The sequence below is a fragment of the Vulpes vulpes genome, chromosome 5, assembly GCF_048418805.1.
Source record: "Vulpes vulpes isolate BD-2025 chromosome 5, VulVul3, whole genome shotgun sequence".
Classification (NCBI taxonomy): domain Eukaryota; kingdom Metazoa; phylum Chordata; class Mammalia; order Carnivora; family Canidae; genus Vulpes; species Vulpes vulpes.
Window position 1 is genome coordinate 33,110,872 of NC_132784.1, and position 13,260 is coordinate 33,124,131.

At 43.0% G+C, this 13,260-nt stretch overlaps 1 protein-coding gene across 50 annotated transcripts in view; it reads right to left on the reverse strand.

Moving 5' to 3' along the window:
- Positions 1 to 13,260, reverse strand: part of NEB (nebulin) — a 207,467-nt gene that overhangs the window by 142,831 nt on the left and 51,376 nt on the right. For all 50 annotated transcript variants that reach the window (XM_072757801.1, XM_072757772.1, XM_072757798.1 and 47 more), the window contains 11 exons: positions 12,499 to 12,705; positions 9,810 to 9,914; positions 9,350 to 9,457; positions 8,059 to 8,370; positions 7,206 to 7,412; positions 6,595 to 6,699; positions 6,332 to 6,439; positions 5,373 to 5,684; positions 4,030 to 4,236; positions 2,515 to 2,619; positions 1,025 to 1,132 (listed from right to left, as the gene is read on the reverse strand). In XM_072757801.1, coding sequence (XP_072613902.1) covers positions 1,025 to 1,132; positions 2,515 to 2,619; positions 4,030 to 4,236; positions 5,373 to 5,684; positions 6,332 to 6,439; positions 6,595 to 6,699; positions 7,206 to 7,412; positions 8,059 to 8,370; positions 9,350 to 9,457; positions 9,810 to 9,914; positions 12,499 to 12,705 — 1,884 coding nt within the window. The remainder of the gene's footprint in view (positions 1 to 1,024; positions 1,133 to 2,514; positions 2,620 to 4,029; positions 4,237 to 5,372; positions 5,685 to 6,331; positions 6,440 to 6,594; positions 6,700 to 7,205; positions 7,413 to 8,058; positions 8,371 to 9,349; positions 9,458 to 9,809; positions 9,915 to 12,498; positions 12,706 to 13,260) is intronic.

Here is a 13,260-nt window from a genome sequence, read left to right on the forward strand (position 1 = left end):
CAGTATCACTGGAGAGTAGTTTTATATTTGTGGAGCCCCTTTTTCCTTTAAGATTTTTTATACTGGTATAATGGGGAAGAAATTTTACTACCTATCACTCAACTTCCTTCTACAGAGGGAAGATCCTGATACATGGAAGCCTTCTTATTTGGCCTATCTCTCTTGAGTTTAAGCGTGCAATTTCAGGAGTAGAAGCTTGAGGAGTCCAATTACTCCAGGACAGAGGAAAAAGTAGTTTGAGATTTTCAGGACAATGCAGTAGTGGCAGAGGGATGGACAGGTAGGAAAGATGAAGAACAGGCATAGAATACGAGAGAGAATGTGTCACTGGGGGATGGGATGGGGAGGTGGGATGTGGCTAAGGAAAGAGTCCTCTGAAATGTGTTCCTCCCTTATCCCCAAATCACTCAGTGGTCACTATGAGAAGATTTCTTGCAGAAACAGCCACACGAAAGAAATGAGTTTCATATAGGTGGTATGTTATGGCAGTGCCATGCTTGCACACCAGCTCTCTGGAGGGGAAAAGCCCTGGTGTCAAGCCACCAAGAATTTAATATCTGGCTTGCCAAAATTTCTGATTATTTAATAAGCAGCTAGCATACGTTCAAAAGATCAGCATCCCCAGCACACCATTTAATGAGATATCCTGCTAGGAGGATACTTCCTAAGAGGCAGGAAGCAAAAACCACCATGTCTTTCATCAGGAAAGTTTGGTGGAGAGCTCTGGGTTTCTGTAGGCCATATCCTTGGGGATGGAGTTCAAAGAAAATTCACTAGATCTCATGAGCCAGGGAGCACATGGATATGTGTCATAATGTGGTTAGCATTTCGTTTTTTTAGAAATATAACAGGAAACAAAAGAGCAAGCCTAAAAGGCATTCACAGAATAGGAGGCCATTGTTAGCAGGCATGCTTTTTCCCTCATATCTTTTCCACTGAGTGCTTGCAAAATTCATCCCTTATTATTTTGTTAAATTGGAGGGGGGGAGGGACCAGTAAGGTGAGTGCTTTCCTACAAACTTACATCACTTGCAATATCTCTTGAGGCTTTGGCAGCTTTGATAGGAATTGCATCAGTTCTGAGATCATAGCCTTTCTTTTTAGATTCTTCCAAAGAAAGTTTGTAGAGTTTCTGTAAAGAGAGGCAAGGGAATAATGGTCTTCTCAATAGGAAAGCCTGAGCTTATTTGAAGAGAATAAACTAGCACTGTGACATCATTTCTGTTTTTCAGCAGATGTTCCACTGGTGGTTCGATGGCTAAATGTTCTTATACATAACAAAATTGTGTTTGAAAAAAGTCTATTACATACCCAAGCTATCTTTAAGAAACCACCAGAAAAAGACTGAACAGTCTCTATTAGGTTGTAAATATGCTCTATAAAAATGAGAAAGCCCTGTAGCTGCTCACTGATACATCTTTATCAATTAAAAGTCAAAGAAGACTACAAAATAACCATATTCTTACATTAAAAGAAAAATCCACTGTTTTGCAATTGATACTGCTATTTTTGTTAACTGTGTGGATTCTACAACCCCAAAATAAGTCATCAATCACAAATCTCTGAGTAATTCAAGGAAAACAGAAAACACTGGTAGGATTAGAGATTCCTGGCAACAACGGTTGAGGAAGAAAGTAAAAAAAAAAAAAGAAAAAAAGAAAAAGTAAAACCCACACATATTCTAACACTAAGTGTTGAACATTCATTGTTATGGAGCTTTCCCCCAAATTCCCAAATTCTTCAAAATGTTCCTCTTCCTTTTCCACTTAATTTTTCCCAAGATCCCTTCTTTAGGACGGTCTCAAAGCCTTGGTAGAGAGACTCCAGGAACCAGGCCTTAGGAATCTCACTTCCTTTTTTTTCTCTTTTGGGGCCCCCAAGCCCTTCTCTTCCTGCCAAATATCTTAGTTTGAGACTAAACAAAATCTGACTTCTTCAAATTCCTAACTGCTGGGCCTAAGTCCCACCCACAGGTCTGCTCCAGCTCTTAGCAAAGCATGATTAGAGAGAGAAAGATTCTCATTTGTGGATTCCTTTTTTTTTTTCTTTCATTAAACAGTTTATTGAGATATAATTCATATACCATAAAATTCATCCACTCAAAGTGTACAATTCAATATATTTTGGAAATTCAGAGTTGTGAAACCATCACCACAATTTTAGGATATTTAAATCACCCCCAAAATACACCATACACATTAGCAGTCACGTCCCATTTACCCCACCCTGCAATTGCTCTGCATATTTAACACAATCCTTAAGTTCATGTAAAAACTAAAGGGACTTAGAATAGCCAAAGTTATCTTAGAAAAGAAGAATAAAGTTGGAGGACTCAGAGTTCCCAATTTCAAAACTTATGACAAAGCAGCAATAAGACAGTGGTATAAAGGTAAACATATAGATCAATGGAATCAAATTGATTCCTACTCTTATTTTCAAAACATTCACTTTTATAGTTGAGAGACATGAATCAATTTGTACTGGTTCAAATAAACCAGGAAGAATTATACTTACATCACTCATATTAATCGCATTTGCCTTTGCCAAGATAATTTGGGGGATATCGGGCATAATGTGGACTTTGGTCTTATCAGCCTCCCATGCTTGTTTGTAGAGGTGCTGGAAAGATAAAAGAAAAAAAAAAGTGGAAGTTAGTATTTAAATCTTAAATACTTCTATCTTAAAAGGTGCTCATTTAGTGTGTGTACACACAGATATATATGTATATGTATATATATATAAAATTGTACATAAATACCAGTATCTTATGCACTTTTAATAGCTAGATCTTACTTGTTTAGTTTAAATGAAAAGGTGCTAATTCAAACAAGATCGTGGAGAGGATGTAAGATAGAAACTAAAATGATGCCAAGATGAGAATTACAGAAATAGCAAACGCTACACTGAGTGAGAGATGTCTTGGTGATCATCTGTTGAATCCTTTTATCGCAGAGTTGACAAAATCATAGCCCAGAGAAGCAATGCACCTTGTCTGAAGACACACAGCAGGTCTGGGCCATAATGTCCAGACCTTTGCAATAAGAGAATGAAGATTCTCATCTTGGCATCATTATTCTGAAATGATTAATAAATCATTACACTGAAAAAGAAATGAAAGGTTTAACATCTAAAAAATAAATGTGAGCTTGTGATAGTTTAAATACTAAATCTTAAAAGGGACACTGAGATCCATGTTTTGTCTTTTAGGAAAGTCCCTGTCAAAGAGATTGGTTATCTTGACAAATGCAGTTTTCTCTCTCAGAAGACTCCGAGGGATTTACTCAGACACTTAGCATAATATAGCTCTCTCTCGTGCAAGTAGGATCATCATTTTCTGCAACTGTTTAAAGTCCAAATAATTTTTTTTTGCTCATCAATGACATTCAAATTATGATCCACACAATATAATGAATGCTGCTGCAATTATTGTATCATTTATAACTTAAAAACAGAAGGCCAAGGTTGATGTGCTTGTGGTCTTGGTATCTATCATGGCTAATACACTTAAAAAATACAGTAAGGCTCTTCTAAAGTCTGGAATAATTAATGATCCAAGGAACTACTTGTAGAGAACAACTGGTCTCATGGTTTGCCCAGAGAAGGTTCTGGCTCAGAATGCTGCTATAGCCACAGGAGCTAGGAGTCTTCTTCGATTCCATCAATGCAGCTAGGAAGCAGGGTGGGCTGCAATATCTGGCTGTTGTCAGGCAAACAATCTGCCGGTTCAATGTCCCGTACTTCTAACTCAACCTCACCTTAGACAAACAAGAGTTCTTTTTAAAGTTTGCACAAAAAGAAACGATTCATATTTATTTTCTTATGTCTGTTGGACAGAGTGGTTCATTGAACATTTGGGAGGCCAGAAGTTAGGACTAATTTCTATCTTTTTTAACCACAAGTTCCTTTTTCAAAGCTGAATCAACAGGAATTGTGAAACCCTAAAACTATTAGTAAAACTTGTAGACCAAATACAAGAATGCCTGGATTTTTCCTATTATGTAAGAAACATTACATTATTGATAGACTTACTTCATTCATAATTTTTGCATTATTCTGGGCCAAAACCATGTTCATTGAGTCCATCAAAGTGGAATACTTCAAAGTGTCTGGGTGCTGGCGGTACTTCTTTTCACTGATTATCTCCATGGCTTTCTTGTTTTTCTCAGCCTCCAGGGAGCCCAGAGGGAGCCATCCAATGCCCTTCATGAAGTCCGCATAGTCAGCTTTGTACTGATTCTGCAAAAGAGGAAAAGTTCAGGGATCAGAAGAAACCAAAGCCATCAAGAATGGTGAGTGGATATTCAATATTCCCTAAGTTCCACTTCAATTTTCCACCAACAGTATATCCAACTTCAATGATTTTTGTCCCTAAACATTATCTTTAGGTTTCCTTGCGTGAGAAATTAAAAATAAATAGTAATATCTTTGTGATTTTTCCATAATGCCTTCATAAGAAAAAAATGCTATGAAATACCCACTAGATTATCTATCATGTGACTATTATCTTGAGAAAGGTGACTATGCTGGCCTTTCTTACAAAAATTCCCAAGTTCCCTTGGTTGACATGTGACTCACCGGAATCCTGGTTATCTCTTTCCTTGTATGTAAGCTTTGATCACCCACCACGGTTACAATTTCCCTTGGATCTGCCAGAAACCTCAATGGTGCTCTATGCAAATTTTAGACTTTTGTCCCCTCAGTTCTGGTATTTTCCTCTACAACTCTACCGTGGTTGCCTGTATAGGGGCACTGTGTACCTCCCTGGCAATGAAGAGCTCAGCACTTACATTCCTGAAAAGAAACCCAGGCTTGGCATAGCCTGCCTTTGGTTCATAATTTAAATTCCCTTTTCCCAGCTGCCAAATAAATGGCCTCTATAGCTAAATTCTTGGCTCTACTCTGTGCCTTCCTCACATTTGCTCCAATAGCTTCCACCTCTTCGATGTTTCATCAGCAAGTAATACAGGCAATTGCAAAGCTGGAAGTAGCAGAATGAAAGCTGCTTAGGAGTGAGGGGCAGGAGCTATCAAATGATCAGACTTTCTGACTTTTCTCTTATTTATCAGAAGCTTCTGATTCTCTTTGAGTGACACGTTTCCTTCAACGTGTTCTCTGAAACAAATTTTCACTTGCTCCAGCTGAATCCAGCATCCACCAATCCTCACAGCAGTAATGGAACAAAATAAGCCTGTGGTTTCTAGAATTTGTCCCCTTTTGTTAAAGGAAATAAATTCCATTTAAGATACAAAAAATAAGCAATTTTGATGGGAAATTACACATGAATTTCTTTCAGGATTTTCAAAAGGTCACCACTTAGAGTCATTCGTTATTAACCATGTAAATGTTCTATAAATGATGTGGCTGTCACGTACATCACTTTGAATCTGCATCATATTTTTGGCCAATTCAAAGCTCATGGCATCAGGAAGCATGTTGTAGGAATGGATCACATTCCTGTAGTTGGCGTTGGTGGCCACTTCCTGAGACTTCTTGGCTGCCACCACACTTAACATGTCCACTGGGGTGTGGAAGGAGGTCTTGGATTTCTCATATGCTTTCTTGTATTCCCGGTCTGACTGCATCTTGGCCACTTGCATGAAGTGCACCAACTTGGGGTCGTCCTCTAGGCTCCGGAAGCCAATGTGTTTCCCTTTAGCTTGTTCATAGGCTTGCTTGTATTTGTACTGTGGATGGGGAAGGAAGCATTGTGATGAAGTCAGTGAAGGAAAAGAACAAAATATGATTCATTAGATGCCATTAGCTTTGTCAAAGGTGTACGGTTTTACAGCTCATAGGGGAACAGAACAAAATCTTTTTACTTCAATTTTTTTGCCAGACTTGAGTCTATGGAAAGAAAATGATCACAGAGTTAATCAAATAGATGCATAAATAAGTTGTTTCAGGGTGCTTTAGGAAACAGCTTTTCCACTCAGCTGTCTCATCAGAATAGGCTACAGGCACAATTTCTCATGGTGCATCTTTTATTCAGGAAAGAGCCTAATCAAGGGTCTCTTGGGTAAAATGTGTAGACTGCATCCAATACTTGCTCATAATTGCTTATAAATGATTTGAATACTCGAAAAGCAATTTATTTTAACAAGACCCAGTCACTTTTTACATCAAATAATGAACAAATGATTAGAGGGTCCTTGGACTGGGTGAAGGAAAATGTCTTGTACATGCCACCCATGATGGTTCCAGCAATGCTGGGTAGGGTTGACGGAAGCTCTTGAACACGAACACACACACACACACACACACACACACACACGAAGTTGGCTCATTTGCTTCTCATTTTCTCAGCCTAAAGAAGTCCAGTGGAAGCACTTACATCACTGGCAATGTCTCTACAGGCTTTTGCAGCCTTTATTGGGATGGCATCAGGCCTCAGGTCATATCCTTTCTTCTTTTCCTCTTCCCAGCCAGCCTTGTACAGTTTCTAAACGATGAAACAGAATAACACCAGCAACTTGTTATTTGGGTTAGAATGGGAATCCTGATTTTGAAGTGGTTGGCATATAAAAGAGACATTCCATAAATATTAGTTCCCCCTAACCTTCTCTCCCAGTTTATTGTTGTTGGTAATGTACTTACATCACTCATGGTGATTTGGTTTATTCTGGAAAGTAAAATGTCTGGAGTATCAGGCATGACGTGAATGGTGGTCTTGTCTTTGTTCCACTTTTCAGTGTAGAGCCTCTATAACAAAGAAGATACGCACATGACTATACAGCAAGACAAGTTTGTAACAGTGCTACTGGGAGAAAGAGACTCACTCACATCTCTAAGATAGAAGAGATTAAATCTTATTTTGGCAAATGAATGACCTAGCAAGAAGATGGGCTGATGAGACTGAACATACAATGAGGGAAAAAAAACCCATCAAACAAGGGATCCCTCTTCCACTGAAGCAACAAATGTCATCTTGCCCCAACCTCACACAACATGGAATTTTGCAATTCTGTTGCACCCTCAGTGTGGGTGGTGTGGACAAAGACAGCCTGAGGGTCAGTGTATGTGAGAGCTCTCTAGACATGGTGAAAGTTACAGAACGCCCTCTTCCCACCACCACCACCACCATTACCACCCCCCACCAAGACCATGATAAAGAAAAGTGCTGACGATGATTGTAGTGGCACTGCCAGTGCTCAAGGATTCGAACACTGCTAGGGATCTCAGGCTGAGGCTGGTGGGTGAGTTCTTACCTTATCCATATTCAGTTTGTTACTTTTGTTAAGTGCTTGTTCCATTGTGTCCATGGCATAGGTGAATTTCAGCTTCTCAGGGTGCTGGCGATACTTCTTCTCACTGAGGATCTCTCCTGCTTTCTTTGCTTTCTCCACCTCCAGGGACTCGATAGGGACCCAGCCGATCCCTTTCATCCAGTTGGTGAAGTCTGATTTGTATAGATTCTTTACCATGAAAAAGGAAATTTTCATTTCAGAAAGAGTCAAGGTTTGGGTTTCTTTGGCTAGATGATTTACTCATTATCAAAAAAACAAAAACAAAAAAAGAGGGGGGAAGAAGAGAATAATCCACTTTTTATTCCCTACCATCTTTAGGAAAAAACTAAGTATAAAAGCGATTGCATTCAGGGGCTCCTGGCTGGCTCAGTCAATAGACCATATCACCTCTTGATCTCAGGATTATGAGTTTAAGCCCCACATTGAGTTAGAGATTATTTAAAAATAAAATCTTAAAAACAAAAAGTGATTGCATTCATAGTGGTTTTGATCAGGAGAACCTGACCCAATAATTCCTTTTTAAAATTTAACTTTCAAAAAAATAAAAATAAAAAATAAAATTTAACTTTCTGGGAGAAAGGGTAAAATAATTCTACACTGGAAAAGATACTATATTGCACCCACTTGAACCTCTTAGTTTTTCAGTTTTGAGTGAAATTCTAAAACTCCAAAATCTGGAGAGGATCTCTAATTACAGCGAGTCCAGCCAGGTTTCAGAGGAAGTAAGTGGAATTGCCAAGTTCTCGTTCTTCCCTCCCACCGGTTAGAAATGGATAATGAATTCTATGCCAATAATCTGTTGACCATTACATACATCGCTTTGGATCTGCATTGCATTCCTGGAATGTTCCACATTCAAGGCATCAGGCAGCAGCGTGTAGTTGTGGAAGGGTTGTTTGTAGTTGGTGTTGGTAACAGCCTCCTGAGATTTCTTGGCTGCTGTCACGCTGAACATGTCCAAGGGTGTGTGGTACCTGGTCTTGCTGGCTTCGTAGCCCTTTTTATATTCACGATCTGACTGTATTTTGGCTACATTCATGTAATGAACCAGTTTAGGATCATCCTGAAGACTGAGAAATCCAATTTGCCTGCCTTTGGCTTTCTCATAAGCTTCCTTGTACTTGAACTATATGAAAAAGAAAGGCAGACAGAATTTGACAGCATCAATCATAGGGAATGCTTAAGTGACAGACTGAATTTACATACTAAATTTAGCAATAGCCAAATTCAGTCTGAATCAAGGTAACATCTAAACTTTTCAAATATTTTTAAACAAACAGCTAGTAAAATATTTCTAATGGAGGGTCTTGACATATGCTCTGGGGATAATTAAAAACGGGGTAATTTGTGGTTTATACATTACCACATTCATAAGCAGATTCTCTGAATATTCTCGAAGGTTCCTAAAAAGTTTATTAAGGATTTTGGTGTATGTTGTTTTATGATGTCTTTCCAAATAATTTGCATTACTTTATAAAGTGCTTACATAATCCTCAGTAAATTTCAGCAAAGCTCTTATTCAAATTAGTTTATTAGCCTCCAAATGAATGAGTTTTACTCTATCAAGATATTATATCAATTCATATAGAAACTATAACTTAATTAATAAAAAGTAAGCAAGTAGGTAAGTAACTAAAATCCTGTACTTTTTTTTTTTAATCCTGTACTTAATCTATAATTATTCCTGGTTTTCCTATCTTACCAGATTTTTTTCTTTGTGAAAATTATATTAAAGAAGAATATTCCTTTAAAAACCTGGAACCTTTTTTTTTTGTGACAGTGACATTTTAGTATGCGCCAAGGCTTTTTTTCTTGAAAACAAAATCCAAATAAAAAGCAGTTTCCAAGTTTATGACAATGATACCAATGAGAGTTCCAACTATTTCATAGTTTAAAACAAATAATTTTCTTCTTTGTAAAAACTGTATTGAATTGCTAAAGATGTTAAAGTAATAAAAAAAGTCATCAGCATTTAGGATGTTAAAAAAAACCCATAATATAAAAATATTTCCTATTTCCTAATACGGATCATATTACCTCATATGCCATGTAAAGATTTTGAAAATATACAGAAAGAGAGTTTTCTGCTTTCAAGTCACACTTACGTCACTGGCGATATTCCTTGAACTTTTTGCAGCAACAATGGGAATGGCATCTGGTCTCAAATCATAGCCCTTAGCAAGGGTTTTCTTCCAGTCTGCCTTATAATGAGACTTGAAGAAAGGAAACAGTAGTTTATTATTTGGCCGCTCTACTTGGATAGATTTCTATAGTCTCAAGCTTTTGTATAATAAGCACACAATCCTTTATTTTCTTACATTTTTCGTAACGAAGCAATTTAAACTTACAGAAAGGAGTGAATAGTCAATTTAAAACGTTCAGACGTGGGACCGCCCAGATTTGGCCAAGTCGTTTTAAAGATTTTAGGGATCTACCACCTGCCCCCTCCAGGCCGAGGGCAGCGGGCTCGGCGCACCCCGGGGTCACGGCCTGGGCCCGTCCCCGCCCCCACCCCACCCCCGCCCCCCCGGGGCTCGGAGGCCGCCCCGCGGGTCCCACACTCACGTCACTCAGGTTGAGGGCGTTGACCTTGGCCTGGATGAAGGGCGGCAGCGCGGGGTCCAGGGTGTACGTGTGCTTCCGCTTCTCCCCCTCCGCCTTGTACTTCAGCTGCAATCACAGGCGCGGCCGTCAGGGCGGGAGGCGGCTCCCCACGCAGCCCCTCACGCCGCCCATCGCTCCCGCCGCGCACCAGGCCGGCGCCCCGGCCCCCACCTCCCGGCGGGCCTTGCGGCGCGGGCGTCCGCGTGAGGGGCCGCAGACGGGGCCGCACAGGCCGCCTGTGCCCCCGGGGGCCACGCGGACGAGCCCGGACGCCGGAACCTGCGCTGACCGGGCCGCGGCGCGTGGGGCCGGCGGAGGCTCTCCAGGGAGGCCCCTCTGCGCCCACGGGCGGGGTCCCAAGAGCAAGCCCGACATGAGGAGCCCAACGCGGCCCGGGTCCCAGAGCCCCCGGGGTGGGAGAGTGGGCGGCGGGGGCCCGGAGCCTGCAGCCAAGGTAAGGGGAGATTTTTACTTCAAGAAGTTACTAAGGGCCGTTAAGCATAAGAGGGCTGCGATTTATATGTAAATATATATAGGCGCTTAGTTATAAATATATAAATATATATAGTTTTATTTACCCATAAGGCACGGAGGCCGAGACCAAGGCAGAGGGAGCAGCAGGCCCCATGCAGGAGCCCGACGTGGGACTGGACCCCGGGACCCTGGTCCCGCCCTGGGCCGCAGGCAGAGCCCACCCGCTGGGCCGCCCCGGTGTCCCTGTGACGTGTGTGTTAAGGCCGTTCCCCCGGGGGTCATGTGTGACCCGGGGCGGGAGCCCGCACACCAGCCGACTGCGGTTGTCCCCGGGAGAGAAGGCCACGCTGACTGACTGCAGCCGCTGAACAGCAGGCGGGTGCCCGGAGGCTGGGAGGCCTGGGGAGGCTGCCCCGGATCAGTGGGGAGGCGGCCGAAGGACACCGCCCTCCGGGGGCCACGGGCACCGGGTACATGTGCGCGGCCTGGGTCAGGGTGGCGAAGACGAGGACCCGGGGGCAGTCCTAGCTCGCTGGGAACCGCGCTGGGAACAGAGTCCGAAGCATCTGCACGTTTAGTACCCCCAACCCCCGTGGAGCTAACACCCCCTACGTGGAGCTAACACACACACACACACACACACACACACACACACACACACCCATCCCCGTGGAGCTAACACCCCCCACATGGAACTAACACATACACACCCACCGCCATGGAGCTAACACCCCCGCACGTGGAGCTAACACACACACACACACACACACACACACCCATCCCTGTGGAGCTAACACCCCCAACGTGGAGCTCACACACACACACCCCCATCCCCGTGGAGCTAACACCCCGACGTGGAGCTCACACACACACACACCCATCCCCGTGGAGCTAACACCCCGATGTGGAGCTCACACACACACACACCCACCGCCATGAGCTAATACCCCCGCACATGGAGCTAACACACACACACACACACACACACACACACACACACACACCCCTATGGAGCTAACACCCCCCAATGTGGAGCTAACACATACACATTCACTGCCATGGAGCTAACACCCCCGCACGTGGAGCTAACACACACACACACACACACACACACACACACACACACACACACATCTCGCCATGGAGCTAACACCCACCCCCCACCCCACATGGAGCTAATCTCAACTATCCATGGTAAGGTGACAACAGAGATGGGCCTGAGAAATGACATCCACAGAGGATTCTCAAATCTGAGCCACGCAAAGCCTCCCCCCCACCTTCGACATCTGGGCTAAAACACACATCATCTCTGGGCTGCTTTCCTCGCTGCTCTTTCTGTCGGAGGGATTTTAACAGAACTCTGAAATCCCAAATGAGGTAAGGCACTGAGCGTTGCAACCAGGCTCTGAGGCAGTGAGGGGCCAGGTAGATGTGGGCTCGGGAAGTGAGGTGCTTGCCTCCCCCCAGAAGCGGCTCGCCTTCCAGAACCTCGAGCTGTCATGCCAGAGGCTGAGGACAGGCCTTCTGCCCGGGTAGCCACGGAGAGTGCTTGCAACTCAGAGCAATAAATAGCTTGGCTTACGATTCAGCAGGAATCACAGATGATAACAGTAATCATTTCATTTTTTGTGTATAATGATAGGGGTCTGCCTATAAATAGCACAGATCCTCTACATTTGGAAAATAAATCTGGAAAATCCTCCTTCTTCTGAAGCAACTGGGAACTTGGACATAAAGAGAACAGGGAGGAGAGAAGGCCTTTCTAATGTACCCCTGAAAGCAGTTGACACACATAGATGCACCTTGACATGTGGAATTAAGAAGGATGGTGGAATGGGGTTATTCATGGATAAATCTTGGGGGGGGGTATTTATTTGAGAGAACGCGAGCAAGCACATATGTGAGCGGCAGGAAGGAACAGAGGAAGGAGGAGAGAGAGCGGATCCTCAAGCCAACTCCCTGCTGAGTGCAGAGCCCGACGCAGGGCTCAATCCCAGGACCCTGAGGATCATGACCTGAGCCAAAATGAAGAGTCAGCAGCCTGAGCCACCATGCGCCCCTGGATATCTATGATAATGTGACAACTGAGAAATAAAGGGAAATGGCATGGGAAATAAAATCCACAGATAATCCCAGGCCCCCCCTGGATAAGCCCCGTGTGGAGGGAACCACTTACATCACTTAGCTGCTTGGTGTTCTGCTGAGCCAGAACCATGCCCATGGAATCCGGCACACTTGTGAACTTGATGGTATCCGGGTGCTGCCGGTACTTCCTCTCGTTTAAGGCATCACCCGCTTTCTTGGCCTTCTCAACCTCCAGAGAACCAATAGGGATCCATCCAATGCCCTTGAAGAAGTTGTTATACTCGTCTTTATACACATTCTGTAAAAGAATAATTTCATATGAGGAGATAGCCTACAAAGGTGGTCTCTGAAATCTGCAATTATATCCAGAGGAAATCAATAGCCGCCCTTTCAGCATGCTCAGGTCCGTAAAGAAGCCTTTCACTACGTATGCCACTGAGCTTCCCCAGAATCTGGTACTAAGAAACAGCAGTTCTGCTTTTCTGAGTGCATTCTACGACACAGAGGGCATCTAGGCCACATACTTCCATGGGTAATGCTAAAAAAAAAAAAAAAAACTGTGTCTCTTCTGACAATAAGTTGGGCTTTCTTTTTTATTTCACTGAAAACCCCACAACTTTGAATTTCACCCATACTGTCTGCCTAGGCTATTCCTGGGGAGAGACATCTCAGCTGAGGAAAGACCTCTTTGTCGAGTGACAATAAACGGATGCCATATCTTTCCCTACAGAGGATGATTCTTACAGAAATCTGGTTCCTGCAGAAGGAAATGCCCTGAATATTAAACAGCCTCCCCATGCAGCTCTCCATGAATCATGCTGCAATGCAATCACAAAGCCTCCCTGGTTCATTT